Raw genomic sequence first — 19,092 nt, forward strand, 5'->3', positions numbered from 1 at the left:
TACTGATTTTGCATTTTAATCCTATTTTTTTTGTTGGCAGCTTTTGATTATTATTTTATATCGAATTCAGTCCAGCTAGCATTTATAAAAATCTACTATGTACAAAATACTATGTTAGACACTGGAGGTACAAGACACAATGAAAAATAATATCTTCCCTCAAGAAGTCTACCTCAATTGGGGGTTACACAAGATGATAACTGGAGGAGGCTAAAGAAAGCATAATGGCTATGAGACTGAGACTTTCCCCAGGAGATGGTCCATTCTCTGAGCCTTAAAGGAAACTAGGAACTCTGGGAGGGAGAGGTTGAGTAGGAAGTATGTTCCAGATATAGGCTAATAGTCTAAGCAAAGGCATGGAGGTGGGAAAAAAACAAGTAGACTGGGCTTGGCTAGAATGGAAGGTGCTTGAAAGGAGGAAACATGAAAAATAAAAGCAAAAGTAGGTAAAGAAACAGATGGTAAAAGGATTTAAATGCAAAACTGAGAACTTTGTTTTTTATCTTAAAGAGAAAATGTAGCTAGGAGCATACAGGTGGGTTTTTTTAATCATAAAAGAACAATTTCTCCCTAATATATTTTTATTTATTTCATTCAATATGTTTTAATTACCTATAAAAATTTATTCATTAAAAAAAAATTTCTGGGCAGCTGGTGCAGTGGAGAGAGCACCAGTCCTGGAGTCAGGAGTACCTGAGTGCAAATCTGGCCTGAAACAATAAGTACCTAGCTGTGTGGCCTTGAGCAAGCCACTTAACCCCATTGCCTTGCAAAAAAAAACTAAAAGAAAACAACAACAAAAAAATTTCATTCCAGATTCTTTCTCTTCTGCCCCACCCCTCATTCCTTGAGAAGAAAGGCAAGCCATTTGATATCAATGGTACCTATGAAGTCATGCCAAACCAATTTCTACATTAGCCATATTGCAAAGGAAAACAGACCCCCCCAAAAAAAGTAAAGTACAAAATTATTCTTTAATCTCTATTTAATTTCAACAGTTTTTTTCTCAAGAAGTGGATAGCATTTTCCATCACAAATACTTTGGAATTGTCTCAGATTGTTGGGTTGATCAGAACAACTGAGTCTTTTACAGTTGATCAGCGTTACAATGCTGCTCTTACTGTGTACAATGTACTCCATAGTTCTGTTCACTTCATTTTGCATCACTTCATGTATGTCTTCCTGAAAGAAGTTCTAAAGTTGATTCTTGGAAGTCCTTGGTCCAACCTTTCAGAAAAATCAACCTCACTTTTTTAAGTGCTCCCTTTCCCCTTCATCACCAAGAGAGAAAATAAATAAGTTATGCAGCCCAATGTACGATTAAATCAGTGGTTGTTATAATTTAATTATTAAATGCTTCCATATGTATATTCAATGAAATAGGTACTAGGAAATGTCCATTTGAATGGAACTGTCCCAGTACAGTGCCAGCCTCCAAAGCAAGGGATCTTGAACAAAGAAAACTCATTCTTTTACTGTTCAGTATAAGAATAGGATTCAGTTTATTCCATCTCTGAACTCCATATCTTTGCACAGGTGGTACCCCATCCCTAGAATGCTCTCTTTCTTGGCCTCTACCTCTTTGAATTCTGTAAAATACAAGCTAGAGTATATTTGATTTTTGTCTTTATTGCCAGAACTTAATGTAGTTCTTGGCTCATGATAGGACTTAAGAAAAGCTAATAGATGGGGATTGACTGAACAAATTGTAGTATATGAATGTGACAGAGTACTATTGTTCTGTAAGAAACCATGAATGGCTGGATTTCAGAAACATCTGGAAAGACTTTACATGAACTGATGCTGAGTGAAGTGAGTAGAACCAGGAGAACATTTTACATATTAACAGCAACATTGTATGAAGAACAATTATAAGAGACTTAGCTCTTCTCAGCAATAGAATTCTAAAGATTTGTGTTGGAAAATACTATCCACATCCAGAGAAAGAACTGTGGAGTCTGAATGCAGACCAAAATAAACTATTTTCAGTTTTTAAAAATTTGTTTTATATTTTATATTCTTCCCTCTCACAGTTTATTTTTCTCTTTTGTTCCAATTCTTCTTTCACTATATAACTAATATGGAAATAAGTTTAACACAGTTATACAACTGCAACCTATATCAGATTGTTTGCTATCAAGGGTAAGGGGAGGGAAGAAAGGGAAAGAGAAAGAAAAACATGGAGCTTAAAATCTTACCAAAAAATGAATGATGAAAACTGCCTTTGCATGTAGCTGTAAAAATAAAAAAATAAATAAAAGAAGTGCTTGTAAGAATTGAATGTAGTATGTTGTAGGGAAAAAAAACATACTGGTTTAGAATTAGGAGACTTTGTTTCAAGTTTTAGCTTTATTCAAATCCCATCTCTCCACTTTCTGAGTGTGGGATCTCAGGGATGACATTTAATCTTCCCAGACCTCAGTTTTCTCATTTGACTAAAAGACCTAGAAATCTACGATCCAATGTCATCCAACTATCATTTTGACTTCTGAGCACATTCAAAAATCCCAACTGAAGCTTCAACTAGAGAAAGACTTCCTGCTGTAAGTCTTGTCAGTGAGATGAAGTGGAAAGAACCCAATTTGGAACCAGAAATTTCCATGTCAATGTACTGGATGTGAATCCTGTTCTTGGTGATAAGGCAAAACAATAAACATTTTTCAAAAGCTTACTGTTTGACAGACATTATATTAAGATCTGGGGATGTAATATAAGCAAAAAGAAAGTTAGTCCTTGACTCAAGGAATTTTTGTTCTAGTGAGGGAAGACAATACATTAAAGATTAAAGGGAAGTGAAAAGCAAAGGGGAAGGGAAGGAAAACTCTTCTGAAAATGTGTAGCCCTGAGGCAAAGTCAAAAGTTGAGCCAGGAGGAGAATGAAATTTGATCAATTTAGCTACTTCTTCCAAAAATGGAAGCCACAAGAGGAATTCAGGAATGAGAGAAGGGAGCCTCTATCTCACTTAATTCTTCTCTCTCTCCCCACTTGTGTCCTCCATGTTTCCCTGTTACCATGGTGTCCAGGGCAAGTCTGCAGAGCAAGGATGGGCAGTCTGCATTCAGATTTCTCTGTCCTGATTTAATGTTGACTGCATTCTCCTCATGTATGTTTCCTCTGAATATGTCATTAATGGGGTTTTAAAACTAACTCATCAGCAGAGTCAGCTCCCAAGTGACACAGAGCCTGCAGAGGATAGGACATCAAAAGATTCACTGACATCATTGTCATGAAGTCATAGATGCTGCTGCTTCATGCTCTCTTGGGAGACATCTGAGGGTTTTCCTGAAGGGACCAGATTGTGAAAATAGGGGGATCCTCATGGCTTTGTGGGAGGTCTAATTGCCTCAAAGATGGTTTCTCTCTAAAGATGAGCTTCCTCTGAAAGGGAATATTCAGAAAGAAGAAAGAGGGATGGAACTAATTTTAAAGCAACATGGTAATATCCTGAATAGAAGGGTAGGCAGGTGGTATAGTAGATAGAGATGAGGATCTAGAGTCAGAATGACCTAAGTTCAAATCTGGTCCCATCATTATTAGCTGTGTAATCTGTGCAAGTCCCTTAATTTCTGTTTGCCTCAGTTTTCTTGACTATAAAATGGGAATAATAATGGCACCTACCTTCCAGGATTATTGTGAGGATAAAATATGATGTAACAGTAAATTAATTGATGTTTTAAAAATGCTAAGTATTGGGGGTGGCTAGGTGGCACAGTGGAGGGGGAGGCTAGGTGGAGCAGTGGATAGAGCACCAGCCCGGGAGTCAGGAGTACCTGAGTTCAAATCCAGCCTCAGACATTTAATAATTACCTAGCTGTGTGGCCTTGGGCAAATCACTTAATCCCATTTGCCTTGGAAAATCTTAAAAAAAATGCTAAGTATTATTAAATTTAGGTGATGTAGATAGGGTGCTGGACTGAATGAGAAAAATCTGAGTTTGACTGTAGCTTCAAACAGTCGATAATAATGTAACTGGTCCACTCACTGAACTTTCTGAACCTCTGTTTCTATGTCTGTAAAAATGAGGGTAATGTACCCACCTCACAGGGCTATTGTGAGCATCAAGTGAGATAAAATATGTAATGCAATTTGCAGACCTTCAAATAGTACTCTAGTGATTTGGAACCATGTCCCCAAATTTCTAAACTCTGCATATCCTTTATCTTATCTATACACCAAAGAGATCAAAGAAGAAAAGGATCCAAATCTACCCTTTTTATAAGAGCCAGAAACTGGATACAAGGGTAGAAGAGGGGAGTGTCTTCTTATTGGCATTTGGAGGAGAGATGATCCAGACATTCTATTAACCAAATTGTGCCATAGGAATGTAATGATAAATATTATTGTCCCATAAGAAATGACAAAGTGACCTATATGAGAAGAACCAGGAGAACAATTTCACCAGTGGCAACATTATAAAGAAAAGAAACTTTGAAAAGTTTTAGAACTCCAATCAGTGCTAATAACCAGAAATCCAGAAGCCTGAAGTTGAAACATGCCACTTAACTCTTCTGTAAAAGGGGATAAACCATAAATAAACAAATACATTTTGGGGCATTATCAGTAAAGGAATTTGTTTTGTTGGACTATGAACATTTTTGATGAGGGTATTATTTTGGGGGATATTTGTTATGGTGGTTCCGTTGGGAGGGTAATAGAAAGGACAGATTACAAATGCATGAAAAAATAAATTTTAAAAAGAAAAACACTAAAGGAATTCTATTGCTGTTAATAATATTATATAGTTTGCACAGCTATCATTTAAGAGCCCCTCCCCTAGGAAAAATATACCTTCCATAACAACATAGGTTCCCTGAGAATCCAGCACCTGCAGGAAGCTGGTGCAGCCTTTCTCTGCTGAAGAAGGAAATGCCTAACAGTTCTGTGAAATCAATCAGGCATTGATGCCACAGAACAGAAAACTGGGAACCATATTTCCCTGGATTAGAGATGCCTTTAGAACCTGCCAACCCACAGAAAATTATAATAACTTCTCATGACTGCCAAGAGCATAGTTCCAGGTGCCTGCTGGTTGTCTCTCTCGCTTGGGACCTGCATTGACTGCAGGCAATGAACGAATAGTAGCCTACAATTCTAGGGATCATCAGTATTTGGCTCTGTACAGTCAATCCCACTACTTGGTGTTTTTGCAGCTGAATAGTTCTCAGATGATAAAAAAAAGTCAATTGTGCGCCCTGGCTGTCTGAAGTTCTTCAATCAACAAGCATTTTTAAGTGTCTACAATATATCCAGGCACTACTAGATGCTGAGGATACAACTCCCAAGAACGAAATTCTCAGCAAATTTATATTGCAATGGCAGTCTCTTGTGACCTGCTGGAGCCCACTTCCACAAAACCCAGCATTCCAAGCTGCTATGCAGGAGATGCTCCAATAATGCTTCCAGGATCTGTGAAGGTTATACCTTCCTCCAAGAAGCATCTACTATGGGTTAGGTGCTAGGAATATAAAGAAAAGATTCTGAGCCTACTTTATATTCTACAAACCAAATGTGTGAACCAAATCCCATTCTAGATTATAGGATGTAAAATCCTTGAAGGGAGTGGTAGTTTTGTTTTATTTTTGTAGTCCTGGTACTTAGCATGGTGTTTGTGCATTAGAGACACATCACAAATATTGTAACGTTGAGAAATAGTGGAAAGATGGCTAGACTTAGGGTCAGGAAGACTCAGACACAAACAGGTTTAGGGACTCTGGACAAGTCTTAAATCTTGAAGTGACTCCAGGAAACTTTTTTAGGACTACATATTAACATAAGGTGCTGATTTGCATTGTTAGAGGAAGTATCTCACCAGGACTTCCTTGTAATGAAATTACAAGTTTGGTTTTAAAAAATGAGAATGGGGAAGAATTAATTTGTCCTTGAGACTTTTGCTGGGTAGTACAGTACAAAATAAGAAGATGTGGCCCACAGAGGGGTAAGCCAAGAAATTTGCAGGGCCATTGTGAAGAACCACCAAAGCTGGGAGTGAGTCATGAAGAATGCTTTGCCTCCAGGTTCTCCATGATTTACACTGTGTTTGAGAGAACAGAAATACTTTTATTCTTATTCAGGTCTGGGTTCCTGAATATGGAAAAGAACTATACTAAAGCCATTATGGAGATCTTATGCTATTGACCTGATGCATCATTCAGAAGGGATGCAAGAGAGAGTGCCTGTAAAAATCTCTTCTTCAGTTGACTTATGATGTGTCTGAGAGAACTTTTCTGAATGTTTACAAACAGAGGAGCCCTCACTAAACCACCTACCAGTTGCTTCCTGCTCTGATCAACAATATTAAGTTGGTTCTGATATACCTATTTAGTTTGACTTTTTATCTAACATCTGTCCATTACACCCTTCATAACCATGAATTTCTACCCATCCTTTAGTATGGTCCAATGAAAAAATGCTCTGGATTTGGAGGCAGAGGACCTAGATTTTAATTACATCTCAGAGCATGTATCTTGTATGGCTTTGGATAAGTTACTTAACCACACTGGATCTTAAAAATCACCAAAATCACCAATACTTTTTTAGTATCCATACACATACACATTATTAAATCATATGCAGATGTCATATATTTGTGTGTGTATGTGTATATATATATATATATATATATATATATATATATATATATATATATCATAGTAGATCTATCACCTCTCCCCAGTTTTTGGTCTTTTTTTTTTCCTCAGATGAATTAACTTTCTTCAAGTTCCAAGTAAAATCTCTTTCTTCTACAAGAAGCATTTAACAAATGCTCTTAATTCTAGTGCCTTCCCTCTGTTAATTATTTTCTATTAATCCTCAGTCTAGCTTACTTTGTATATATTTGTTTGCATGTTGTCTCCCTTATTAGACTACAAGTTCCTTGAGGGCAGGAATTGTCTTAGCCTTTCTTATAGGCATATATAACTACTGTCTGTCCATTTCTGCCTCCAACCTGTATTTTTTAAGTTCATTTTTTTTGTTCAAAGCAATAAGACTTTAATAGACCTAGAGCAGTAAAAATCTTACTAAAGCTGAATCTCGGGGCATCCAGTCCAACTCTCTCAGCTTTACTAAAGAGAGAACAGACTGAGCAGGGTTGTGACTTGCCTGAAGTCTTGTAGGCAGGAAGAGTCTGAGCTGAGATCAGAACCAGTCTTCTCACTCCCAGGACAGTCTTTTCATTCTTAATAGGTATATTCTAACTAATAAAATTTCATTTTATTAGATTTATTCCAATATCTTGACACTTTTTTGGACCCCAACTCTATCATCCAATATACCAGTGGGAATAACAACCTTTATGTAGTGCTTTAAAGGATTAAAAAGTTCTTCAGATACATTATTTTTTCTAATCTTCATAGTAAACATAAGTACCCATCTGTGTGTCATCTGCTTACTGAGTAAGTGTGCTACTAATGATACCTTTGTACCTTCAACCAAGTCATAGAATTTTGTTTACACCTCTCTAAAGATATCTCTTTTGACTATAGTGTTTAATGTTTGCAAAGCAAAGCATTCCCTCACAACAACCTTGTGAAGTGTAGCAAGTATTTAAATTCCCTCTTTTCACAAATGACAAAATTGAGACTCAGAAAGATTACTGGAGGCAGAACTCAGAGAAATCTCTTGACTAGAAATCTAGAACATTTTCTATTATCCTTAATGCTTAGGGGGCAAGTACCATGTCTTTTCTAAACTTTGCTTCTTCTATAGTTTTAGTCAACCAGTTTCTAGGCCAGTGTCCGGCCCTCAATAAGGGCTAAATAAATGTTTGTTGAATTGGATTGAATTTCTTCCTGATGTTCTTCTCTCCATGTTCTTGACCCTCCCTACAGATCTTTAGGCAAAGTTTAGGCAAAGAGGTATCTCTCAGAGAATAAAATCATCCTATTTTTTTTCTCCCCCCCCCCCCCAGCCATAGGTTGTACCTAAGCAGTTTTTGAAATCCCTTAAAATCAGAGATGAACTGGAGCGGGCTTAAACCAGCCTGTTGGCAAACTTCAATTGTTAAATTCAGTTTGAGTTTTGTTTGAGGATTTGTAATTTATGGATTTGTGTTTTATTCATTGTTTAGACTTAAGAAAGTCTTAATAATGTAGATTAAATTTAAAAATGTGAAGGCAACATCCTCCTCTCTGTCCATTTCCTCTCCCCTCCAGTTGAAGTGTTAAACATAAAACAGCACAACCTAGGGGGCAGCTAGGTGGCGCAGTGGATAGAGCACCAGCCCTGGAGTCAGGAGTACCTGAGTTCAAATCCAGTCTCAGACACTTAATAATTACCTAGCTGTGTGGCCTTGGGTAAGCCACTTAACCCTATTGCCTTGCAAAAAAAAAAGCATGCCCTAGATTTTAATTCCAAAGTTCTATGATTTTGAAACTTGCTTTTCTTAGGATTGAGGCTAGATTAAAGTATGAATCTGAAGTGAACCAGTGGGCAGAGGTGGGAGGGGGCAGAGAAAGGGAGGGAGAAAAAAGGGACCCTGAATTAAAATGTCTCTAAAAGTGAGTTTCTTGAGGGCAGGGACTGTTTCATAATTGTTTTTATATTCTCAGCACCTAGCACACTGCAATGAACGGAATAATGACTTCAAAAGTCTTTGCTGAATTGAAATGAAATGTATTTATTTGGCTTAGAGGTTAATAATTACTTGTTTTAAATTTTTTAGTGATGCCTTTTTTGTTACATTACAATCACGTTCAAATGTATCCTTTCTCCTTTTCCCCATGAGTCTCCCTTGTAACAAAGAGAAAAAAAAGTTAAGCAAAACCAATCAACACATCTGCTAAGTATGAGAGTGTATGCACAGAGTGTATGCAACATTCCAAATCCATAGCCAACTACTTCTGTAATAAGAGAAAAAAAGGTACTTTTCTTCTCCATGGCTAAAATTGGTCATTATAGATAGATGTTCAATTTTGTTTATTGTTCTTTTTGAAAATGAATTTAAGTTGATTTGCATAAGAGTCTGGTTTTAGAAAGAAGAGGGGATTTCTGAGTGAGGGATAATATAGTGATGGTTGTGAAAATATTAATTTTATGTTTATTTTATTTCAGATGAATTAGGCAGTGAAAACGTCAAAAGGTAAACCTATTTAAGTTCTTAAATCAGCTTAATTGTTGATAAGCACAACTCTGGAGATCTTTAGGATTCTCTTGTTTTCAAGTCTTGCTTTTCTCTTGGTTCTTTTCTTCTTACTCCTGAGGAGGGATTTCTGTGATCTTTTAATGCTATAACCCAAAAGATAGTCCCTAAGTGTGAACAAGAAGAAATGCTATTTCCTTCCCTCCCAACCAAATTCTCAGCAGGCAATCTAACCACTAGGAAGAGTTATTTGTTTGATTATTTTTGTCAAATCCTCTCAAATTCCAAATTTATACATGCTACTAATGATTCTAAAGGCAAGATAGATAATAAAAACTCAAATTCTGGGCAATCTCTCCCAACCTTGATTTTTTTTTTCCTATTTATTTCTCATGCTGTTTGGTAGTTTTATCCTTATTGAACAATTTCCCCCTAGCAATTCATGGTTCTTGTGAAATAAGAACAGTGGCAACCAAAATAGGCAGTGGTAGAAATAGAACCCTTACAAAATAATAGTTGGCATTTATAGAGGGTTTTAAGTAAAAAGTGAATTGTGAATTATTTTATATGCATTATTTCATTTGAGCCTCACAATAACTCTATGAGGTAGGTGCTATTATTAATTTACAGATGAAGAAAAAAGACTGAGAAAAATTAAATGACTTCTCCAGGATTATATATATATATATACACACACATATATATTCTAGGGAAGAATTAGATCTCAAGACTTCTTGACTCTAATTCTACACCCAAGCTACCATGCTGCTTGTCATCCAGAAACAAACTTTTCTGGACAAAGTCTAGCCCCCACCCCCCAAGCTCAGTAATACCTAATAGCAAAATTTACTTGCCGTTCATCTAATGAAAAGGCCACACCAGTAGGGATGTAGAAGCAGTACGACATAATGAATAAAGGCATCTTCTTAGGATCGGGGACCTGGATTCTGCTGCCTTTGACACATGCTAGTTATATGATGGACTAGTCACTTATCCTCTGAATGGCCTAGGAAACTCCAAAACTCTGTTATACTTGAGTTGCTAAGTTACATCCTAGTGGGGAATATTTCCACATTGATGAAATCAGAGGTCTGAATCCTGCAAAAAGGAAATTCTGGGGCTTTTCTTTTCTTATTCTCTTTTTATATCTGTTTGTTCTATAATCAATTATGAAATCTGTGAATTTATTGTAGTGTATTTCTGAAATGGAAAAGTTCCTTTTTTTATTTTCAGAGTTGAGAAAAAAATAGAAAAGAGTAGATGATCAAAGATGGTTTCTTGACCTCAGAGAATCTTTTCAGAAAAGCTTTGATGAAAAGGAAAGTAAGACTTGGCAGGGCTAAAAACATGAAGAGTCACCTTCTGAAGACAGTCTATTGGTTGATATGTCAGTGTTAACTTCATTTTCCACTTTTGGTACAACCTGATTTTTTCCCCTATAGCCAACATATTGATATAATATTTGTTTCTTCTCTTTTTTTTTGATCCAGTGAGACACTGCAGTTTCCTTTATTCTTAGCTTTGACTGAAGGTTATTATCTTCGAAACAGAGTCCCTAGGCTAGCCCTGAACATCAGATACTGAAGAATCAACATCTACAGTACAAAGACATTGAGAATCCCTGGAGTAAAACACAGACTAGCAAAACCTTAATTTTTCTTTTTATTTCCTCTCTCCAGCCCTATTTTTGAAGAAGATACACCCTCTGTCATGGAAATAGAAATGGAAGAGCTGGATAAATGGATGAACAGCATAAACAGAAATGGTACTGGTAACTCTGTCATATTTTGTAATGAGGCTAAGAGGTTTTCCCAGAGCTACAAAAATAAATTCCCCTAAAGATAACCAAGTTTTTTTAAAGTGCCAGTCTTTCAAAACAGGTGAGGATGTTTCTGTTTGGGAGCAGAAGTATGGCAGAAATTGGATAAAAAGAAATTTTAAGACACTAATAATAGCCAATACATTTATTATTCTCCATTAAGATAAGCAATCAAATGATAGTAGAAATCTCTAATCTTATTTTGAAGCATATTTCTAATTCCTTTAATAGTCTTAAATGTTTCTATAAGAGAGGCATTATAGTACAATAGAGAGCTACCTTTGGAACCAGGAAACCCTGAGTTCAAGTTTAGCTTTTCTGACACATGTTAGTCTGACATAATGTTCTAGACAGCACTTTAAAAGTGTATGTTAGGGGCGGCTAGGTGGCATAGTGGATAAAGCACCGGCCCTGGAGTCAGGAGTACCTGAGTTCAAATCCGGTCTCAGACACTTAATAATTACCTAGCTGTGTGGCCTTGGGCAAGCCACTTAACCCCGTTTGCCTTGCAAAAAAAAAAAACAACCTAAAAAAAAGTGTATGTTACAGAGAAAGTGCTAGTCTACACTGAGAGAGGGACTTTCCTCATCTGGAAGCAAGTTCCTTAATACCAAAGACTTAATGTGTTCCTATGTGTTTTTATTGTCTTTTAGCTTCTATAGAAGTTATTCTACTATCATTGTGACCATAAAAAAAAACTAAACCATTTTCCATTCATTTTATATAGTGAAATATCCAATTCATCAATTTTGAAACCAGGCTGAGAATCTGGTGTTATAGTCTGATTAACCAAGGCAATATGAAATCCTAGTGTATTTGAGTGGAAGAAGTGGAGTGAAAAGGAGACGCTTTGTTTAAAAACCAGATTATTACTGGGAGGAACTTTTCACTGAAAGAACTATAAAGAAACTTGCCAAAGCCATGCCTGCAATTTCTAGGGAGACTGAGTCCAAACAAGTCACTCAAAAGATGAGGGTATCCTCTTCTATGCTTATTCTGATGTCCCTGATATGGAGATTAACTAATGATGACCAAAATGTCTTTTACCCCTTCCTAGCGGAATGTGAATGTCTACCCACAGTCAAAGAAGAAGAGAAGGAGTCAAATCATAACCAAAGGTAACTACAGATAATGAAGATGCTCCCTTCATTTGACTGTGTACATGGACAGGTGTGGAGGTGGAGGCAGTGAAGAAAAAAATAAGGGAAAGCTGCACTAAACACACAGAGCAAGTGGTTCAGAGGGAAGAGCATTGACTCTTGAGTAGAAGGTCTTGGACTCATATCTGGCATGTATAACCTGTGTGGCCCTGGAAAAGTCATTTATCTTTTACGGTCTCAGTTCCTCACCTGTAAAACGAGGGGTTTGGACTAATTGACTTCTGAGAGCTTTTCCAACTTTGGATCTAAAAACTTATATCCTTGTGACTATTTGCAATTTTTTTATATCAGTATTTAACTTCCCAGACCTTCTAAGTAGATACTTAAGATATCTAAGCATCTAAGTAGATATCTAAGTAGATACTCCAGTTTTATTTGTTACCCTAACTATGCTAAACTGTAGTTTTGTGTATCTGAGAAATCTATGTTTTGTACGGAAAGCAGATGGCAGAAACAGTCTCCAAGGGGGATAAATATAAACAACAGTGAGAAAAAATGAAACTTTACATTTTTTTTTAACCAACACCTGGACAGACTCTGGGGGCATTACAGAACATTTGTATTTCTACCGCTAGGTGGCTCTGCTTCCTTGAGAATCTTTTGGCCACCCAAGGTGGGGTATTGCTGAGTATCCCAATGAGTGCCCGCCTTTAATTTAGAAAGAAGGTAGTTAGATCTGGGAATTTCGTAAGTTGGTTTGTAGGCATGATTGTCTGGTCGGGGAACTGAGGAGATACTTTGTCTATAGTTGGGAAAATGAGAGCAGGTGATCCAAAGGGTTGTGGAATTGAGACAATACCAGAAGATGGTGCTGAGGTCACAGGTGTCTTTTGGATGAAACATTAAATCAAGGAACTTTTCTTGACCATCATGGTTGTCTTTTGTTGAAATAGAAAACTCCTTCTGATTAAGGTAAATTTCATTTTCCCAATTGCAACCCATGTTCAATTACAGTTGCTTTGGATCATCTCCTCTTGCATTCAACTTGCGCATGCTCATATATAAAGAATCTCAAGAGGGGCGGCTAGGTGGTGCAGTGGTAGAGCACTGGCCCTGGAGTCAGGAGTACCTGAGTTCAAACCTGGCCTCAGACACTTAATAATTACCTAGCTGTGTGGCCTTGGGCAAGCCACTTAACCCCATTGCCTTGCAAAAAAAAAAAAAACCTAAAAAAAATCTCAAGAACTTCTTTGGATCATATGTAAAGAATCCAGTTACCCAGCTGAGGTCCTGGTAATAGGCATAGTTTGGAGAGTACTGGTCTGTCTTGATTCTGGGAGACTGTAACCTTAAATAGGCACTTTTCAAGTCTTCTCCAGTCAAACACACCTCATTTTACATATTAGGAAACTGAGACTCAGAAAGTAATGACTAAGGCTACACAGATAATAAATGTCAACGCTATAATAAATAGAGATTGATTTGTCATCAAATCTGACCTTCGAATGACTCTATCTTTCAGGCTACATGCTAATGAACAACTTTAGAGACCCAATCCAGAAGCATGGGAAATAAAATGTTTTGGTCATATCAGTGATTAAGCACCCCCCCCCCCCAAGGCAATATTTAAAGCCTTGAATGCTTCTTTTTTTGTTCCAACCACTTTCCTCCCCTCCAGGGAAAGCCTGGTAGGTGGGAAGGGGAAAATCTGATTTCCTCTTTTCTTTGTAGTGGTGTGAATCTAAGTCAATGAACCACTCCCTCTGGGTATTTGCTTTTTAAAGGTTATCTCTTAATTGTGAAGTGGAAGGTTTGCTAAAGGCAGTTCAAATGCTACTGAGCTACCCAGAAAGTATTTGTGGGAAAGAGACCCAGAGTTTCTCTACCCCAATAATTATATTATGACAAATAGTAACCCTAGTCTGAAGAAGGCAGGAATCCTGAAGAGATTCTTTTATCCTTGAACAGATCAGGGATCCCTTGTGCTGAAAACATCAATCCCTTCCTCTGCCAAAATTCCACAATGAATGTAAAGAAGTTTTTCATCAGACTATTTAACTAACTATAAAAGCCTACTATAAACAATAGCATTAGGGGCGACTAGGTGGCGCAGTGGATAAAGCACCGGCCCTGGAGTCAGTAGTATAGCAGTTCAAGTCCGGTCTCAGGCACTTAATAATTACCTAAACTGTGTGGCCTTGGGCAAGCCACTTAACCCCATTGCCTAGCAAAAACAAAAAAACAAACAGTAGAATAGTGAGAAAATTTCGTCTTCAAAAGCTTTAAGAGGGAAATATTCTTTACTTAAACTCGACCTCTCTTGGTCTCCATCTCCTCAACTTTAAAAAAGCAAGGCTCAGATTTAGATGGTCTCTAAGAACATTTCCAGCTCTTATTCTTGTGACTATTAATTCTGAGATTCCAGCTCCAGAAGCATATCATAGAAGAAGAAAACCCAATGATGCTGAGAAACCTTACTTTTTTTGCCTTTGATGAAGTGCCAAAATTTCTTTCCAAATTTTCATTTCTTATAGAAGTAATTTTCTTGAATGTAGAGCTCCAGCTTATTACCTGTAAAGTGCTAAGCTCAGGGTGAAGACTTCCTTATATGAGTGTAATCAAGAGGGAACAGTCTCATCAACAGTCTTTGTGATGCTGCTTTATAGGGTCTAATATACTAATGGGAAGTTCAATTCAATTTAATTCAACACACATTTATTAACTATTATGTGTTAGGATGCTGCAATACAAAGACAAACAAACCAAAAACACCAAGCTAGAAATTAAAGAAACAGTCCCTTCCTTCAAATAGAATGCAACACTTAGACAAATAAATGCAAAGCATATATATATATATATATATATATAAACCCAATTCAAAAGACATTTATTAAGCACCTATTATATACAAGGAGCTTGGTATGGTAACTACAGAATTGTCCCCTGAATCTGAATGACCTGGATTCAAGTCCACTTCTGACACTAACTAGCTGAGTTACTAGCTGACCCTGGGTCAGTAACTTGAATTCTCAGTGCCCCCAGGCAACTCTCTAAGACTGTAAATTATGAGAGAATTAAATCTATTTGGGGAGAGAATTTCCTCCCATGAAGGAAGTAGAGTCTGTCCAAATGAACATACACAGAGACTGAGCTAGATGTTGGGCATACAAAGACAGAAGAAAAATAGTTCCTGCCCCCAAATTGCTTATGTGCCACCTTGACCTTGAGTTAATTGATTAAAACTTTTTATAAGTTTTAATAATGAGTAAAAAGGGGGCAGGTGGGTGGTGCAGTGGATAGAGCACCAGCCCTGGAGTCAGGAGTACCTGAGTTCAAATCCAGTCTCAGACACTTAATAATTACCTAGCTGTGTGGCCTTGGGCAAGCCACTTAACCCCATTTGCCTTGCAACCCCCCCCCCCAAAAAAAAAAACCTTAAAAAAAAGAAAGAAAACTTCATGCTGAACATTTCTGTTTTAACAAATAGAAGCCAAAATTCTTTGGAAGTTGACTTTCACATCACTCTGTACCCTGTAACCTAGTTAGAGCACCAATTGAGAGTCAATCCCATGAGGCAGAAGGGCATAAAGCTAGAAGTCAGAAGACCTTGGAGTCAGACCTGCTGTGGCATTGGCTAAGCCTCTTGAACACTCTGGCCCTCAGTTTTCTCAACTGCAAAGTGAGAGGGTTGGACTAAACAACATGTAATGATCTTATCCAGCTCTAAATTTTTGTAGAGGGAAGCAGTTAGGGTAATAGAAGTTGGAAGGACTCATTTTCCTGAATTCATATCTGACCTCAAACACTTAACTATGAGACCCTGGATCCCTGTTTGCCTCAGTTTCTTCATCTGTAAAATAAACTTGAGAAGGAAATAGCAAACCACTCCTGCATCTTTACCAAGAACACCCCAAATAGTGTCATGAAATTGAACAACAAGTATCATTCTAAACCCTGGCTTTATGGGATTCCATGTATCTCCAATTTAATTCTTTCCAGTCTTACATGAATGTGTCATGCAAGGCATGACCTTGGAGAATATTGGTGTGTTCAAAATAAAACAAATTTAATTTTAATTTTCTTTCATTTAGAATATATGCCATAAAATAAAAATAAAACATTTTTAAGAAACCTTTAAATGCCAGAAAACCCTTTTTTAGAAAGAGGGGTAAAGAATACCCCAAACCAGACATTCTAGTGCTGAAATTGCCTAAAATTTACTATTCAGCAAGGTTGAGGACACGGTGTTTATCCTGAATCCTGAATTAAGGGGTTCAAGTGAGACTATCTCAAAAGAAAAAAAGGCTGAAGATTAAAACTAGCCTGTTCAAATCCAAATGTCACTATTAATTAGCTGAAGGAAAGAAGTACTATTTTTTTTTTTTTGGAGGTATGTCAAAATCTCTGCTCTTCAGAGAATGTTAGAGCTAGAAAAGACCTTTGAGATCAACTCATCTAGTCTCAAATTCCTTAATATTTCTTGTATCATGGACCCCTTTGGCTATTTAGTGAAGCCTATAGACCTCTTCTCAAAATATTTGTAAATAATTGAAGGAAATGCTAAATTTCAGTTGAAGACTAGTGAAAATAAGGATGTCATTTCCCCCCCCCAATCCAAGATCACAGCATCCTCTGAAATCTTTCCACCTAATCCAGATTAAGAACCCCTGATCTATTCCAACCTTAACTTCAGAATGAAGTTCCCTTGCTGAAGACTCAGAAGTCAAAAGTAGCAGGGCTGGGGCTGAATCAATATCTCCAACTCCAAATTCAATGCTCTTTCCACTTGAGACCCACTTTCTCCCAGATGTTTGGGGGAGCATTGTACTCTAGCATTACTATATTTTTATACTGATTATCTGTTCTAGGGTACTTGTCAACACAGTCCAGATTCAGCATATAATTGACAATTTACCACTTTGTGCCAAATATATCTATTCTGGTTTCCTAGGAATAGCAGGTTAGAACTGAATCAAGTTAGAGGAAACCATCACAAGGAAATTAACATGTTCCCTAAAAGCTAAATTTGAGGAATTGTGGCAGTAGCCAACTAGTTGAATTTCATTTGCACAAGTGTTCCTAAAGTTCAGAAATTCCCATTTTAGTAGGAAACTGCATCTGTCCAATTACCAGTCAAAGTCTGACAGGTTAATTCAGCATTGAATACTCTCAAGAAGGGTTATTAAGATCAATTCTAGACCTGAAAATTATAAGCTTATTCCCTCATAGTATCTCCTCCTATACCTTCCATTTGAACTTACAGGTCAATGCCCTTTCCTTAGATTTACAAGGATTAGTCTCATAATAGGGTTTTTTTTTTTTTGCTTCTTCTAGCATATTAAAAAAGGCATATTGAATAGACAGAGTCTGACTACCTTAAAGAGCTCTCAGACTTTACATTGTTGGCCCAGACTAAACCAAGCTTGGCACAGATCTCTCTCTCTCTCTCTCTCTCTCTCTCTCTCTCTCTCTCTCTCTCTCTCTCTCCTTTCCAACAATGTGACACAAAATATCATCTATTCCAAGAAATGTGGAATTTACTTTTTCGTTTGACTTAAGTTAGTCCAAAACTATGGCTATAAGCTTTTCAAATTTATCTGTGAATCACCCTTTAATGTATTTCCATTTCAAAATATCATTCACCCGTCCCCACAGTTGTAATTCATTTTTTGCAAAACTATTAGCTTCCCTATAAGCTTTATTTTTTGCTTCTACTTTTTTGAGGTAGGTGGGATAGTGGAAAACTATTCTGTACTTGTAGTTAGAGGATATGGGTTCAAATCCTGATGGCCCCAGTTTTATCTTTTGTAAAATTAGTATGTTAGACTAGACAGCCTCTGGGGTTCCTTCCAGCTCTAAATCTATGCATTGTTTGTATTGACCTTATTTCTCTAAGGTAGTTTTAACTACAGATGAAAATCAGTACCAAAATTAAGAAGGATTAATTTTTTATTGGAGGTCATGATCTGGCTTTGTTGAAGTAGTTTTTTCCCCAAAAGATAAGAGAAAAGATTGGCAGATTTCTTCTACTAGCCCTCCCTCTCCTATATTTCCTTACTCTTAATGAATTTGCAGCATACTGCAGTGATAGGTTGCTAGACTGGGGGGTCAGGAATCCAGAATTCTGATCCTACTTATGATGCTTATTGTGTGATCCTAAAAATCAATAGACTTCAGCTTTCTCATCTGTAATATGGGGATAATGGTATCTGCTGCACTATCTTACATGATTATTTGAAGAATCGATCGAATAGCATTAATGAGGATCTATTATACTCTGGCTCTGTGCTGAGAACTTCATGATAAGGTATGAAAAATATCATACCTCTAAAGATATTATCGAAGAGATCATATATGCAATCACTTTGTATGTCAATGTGAGCTGTTATTGAATTCCCATTTCTTCCCAGATGCTATGAATTCTTCAGAAAAGCTGATAGAAAAATTAGAACCTTAGTGGAAAATCTGTTTCCTTTCCCTCCAACTAAAGGAAGAAAGACCAATAAACTGGGGGAGTTACTTTACCACCCCCATCCCACTGAGCAAAATCAAGATCTCAATGTTAACATTCTGGACAATTTTTAATCTATTCTAACTGATATTTTCATATTTCCAGTGCAGATCACAGCCTTACTAAGGAACTCCTTCCAATGTTTGTCTATCTCTGCTTTCAGGAAGTTGTCTGAACTTCTCTTGCACATTCAAAATCAATCAACATTTATTAAGTGTTTATTGTGTACAGAGAACACTTCTGGGCATTATGGGAGATTGACAACATTTAGACAGAATAAGGTCCTTGTCCTTAAAAATCTCAGAATCAGTTCAAGTCAGTAGGTATTTACTGTGTACCTAAGCATTGTAGAAAGGGAAAGGGAAAAGGGAAAGGGGGAAAGGGGAAGGAGAGGGGGAAGGGGAGGAAAATCAGTACTTTTTCTCGAAGGAACTCACATTCTAATAAGGTAGAAAATAAGCAAACAACTATGTAAAAACCAAGCTAGTTAGATAGGTAGGTATATAGATAATATGTGTGTGTGTGAAACTAGCAAGGGAAGGGACAGGAAAGGCTTTTGGCAGAAGGTGGATTTTAGCTGAA

The 19,092-nt window shown here is 37.1% G+C and overlaps 1 protein-coding gene across 3 annotated transcripts in view; it reads left to right on the top strand.

The window, feature by feature from the left end:
* Nucleotides 1–19,092, top strand: part of TMEM154 (transmembrane protein 154) — a 69,404-nt gene that overhangs the window by 34,780 nt on the left and 15,532 nt on the right. For all 3 annotated transcript variants that reach the window (XM_074229128.1, XM_074229126.1, XM_074229127.1), the window contains exons 4-6: nucleotides 9,053–9,080; nucleotides 10,760–10,845; nucleotides 11,957–12,017. In XM_074229128.1, the coding sequence (XP_074085229.1) occupies nucleotides 9,053–9,080; nucleotides 10,760–10,845; nucleotides 11,957–12,017 (175 nt within the window). The remainder of the gene's footprint in view (nucleotides 1–9,052; nucleotides 9,081–10,759; nucleotides 10,846–11,956; nucleotides 12,018–19,092) is intronic.

Source organism: Macrotis lagotis, chromosome 3, assembly GCF_037893015.1.
Source record: "Macrotis lagotis isolate mMagLag1 chromosome 3, bilby.v1.9.chrom.fasta, whole genome shotgun sequence".
NCBI lineage: Eukaryota > Metazoa > Chordata > Mammalia > Peramelemorphia > Peramelidae > Macrotis > Macrotis lagotis.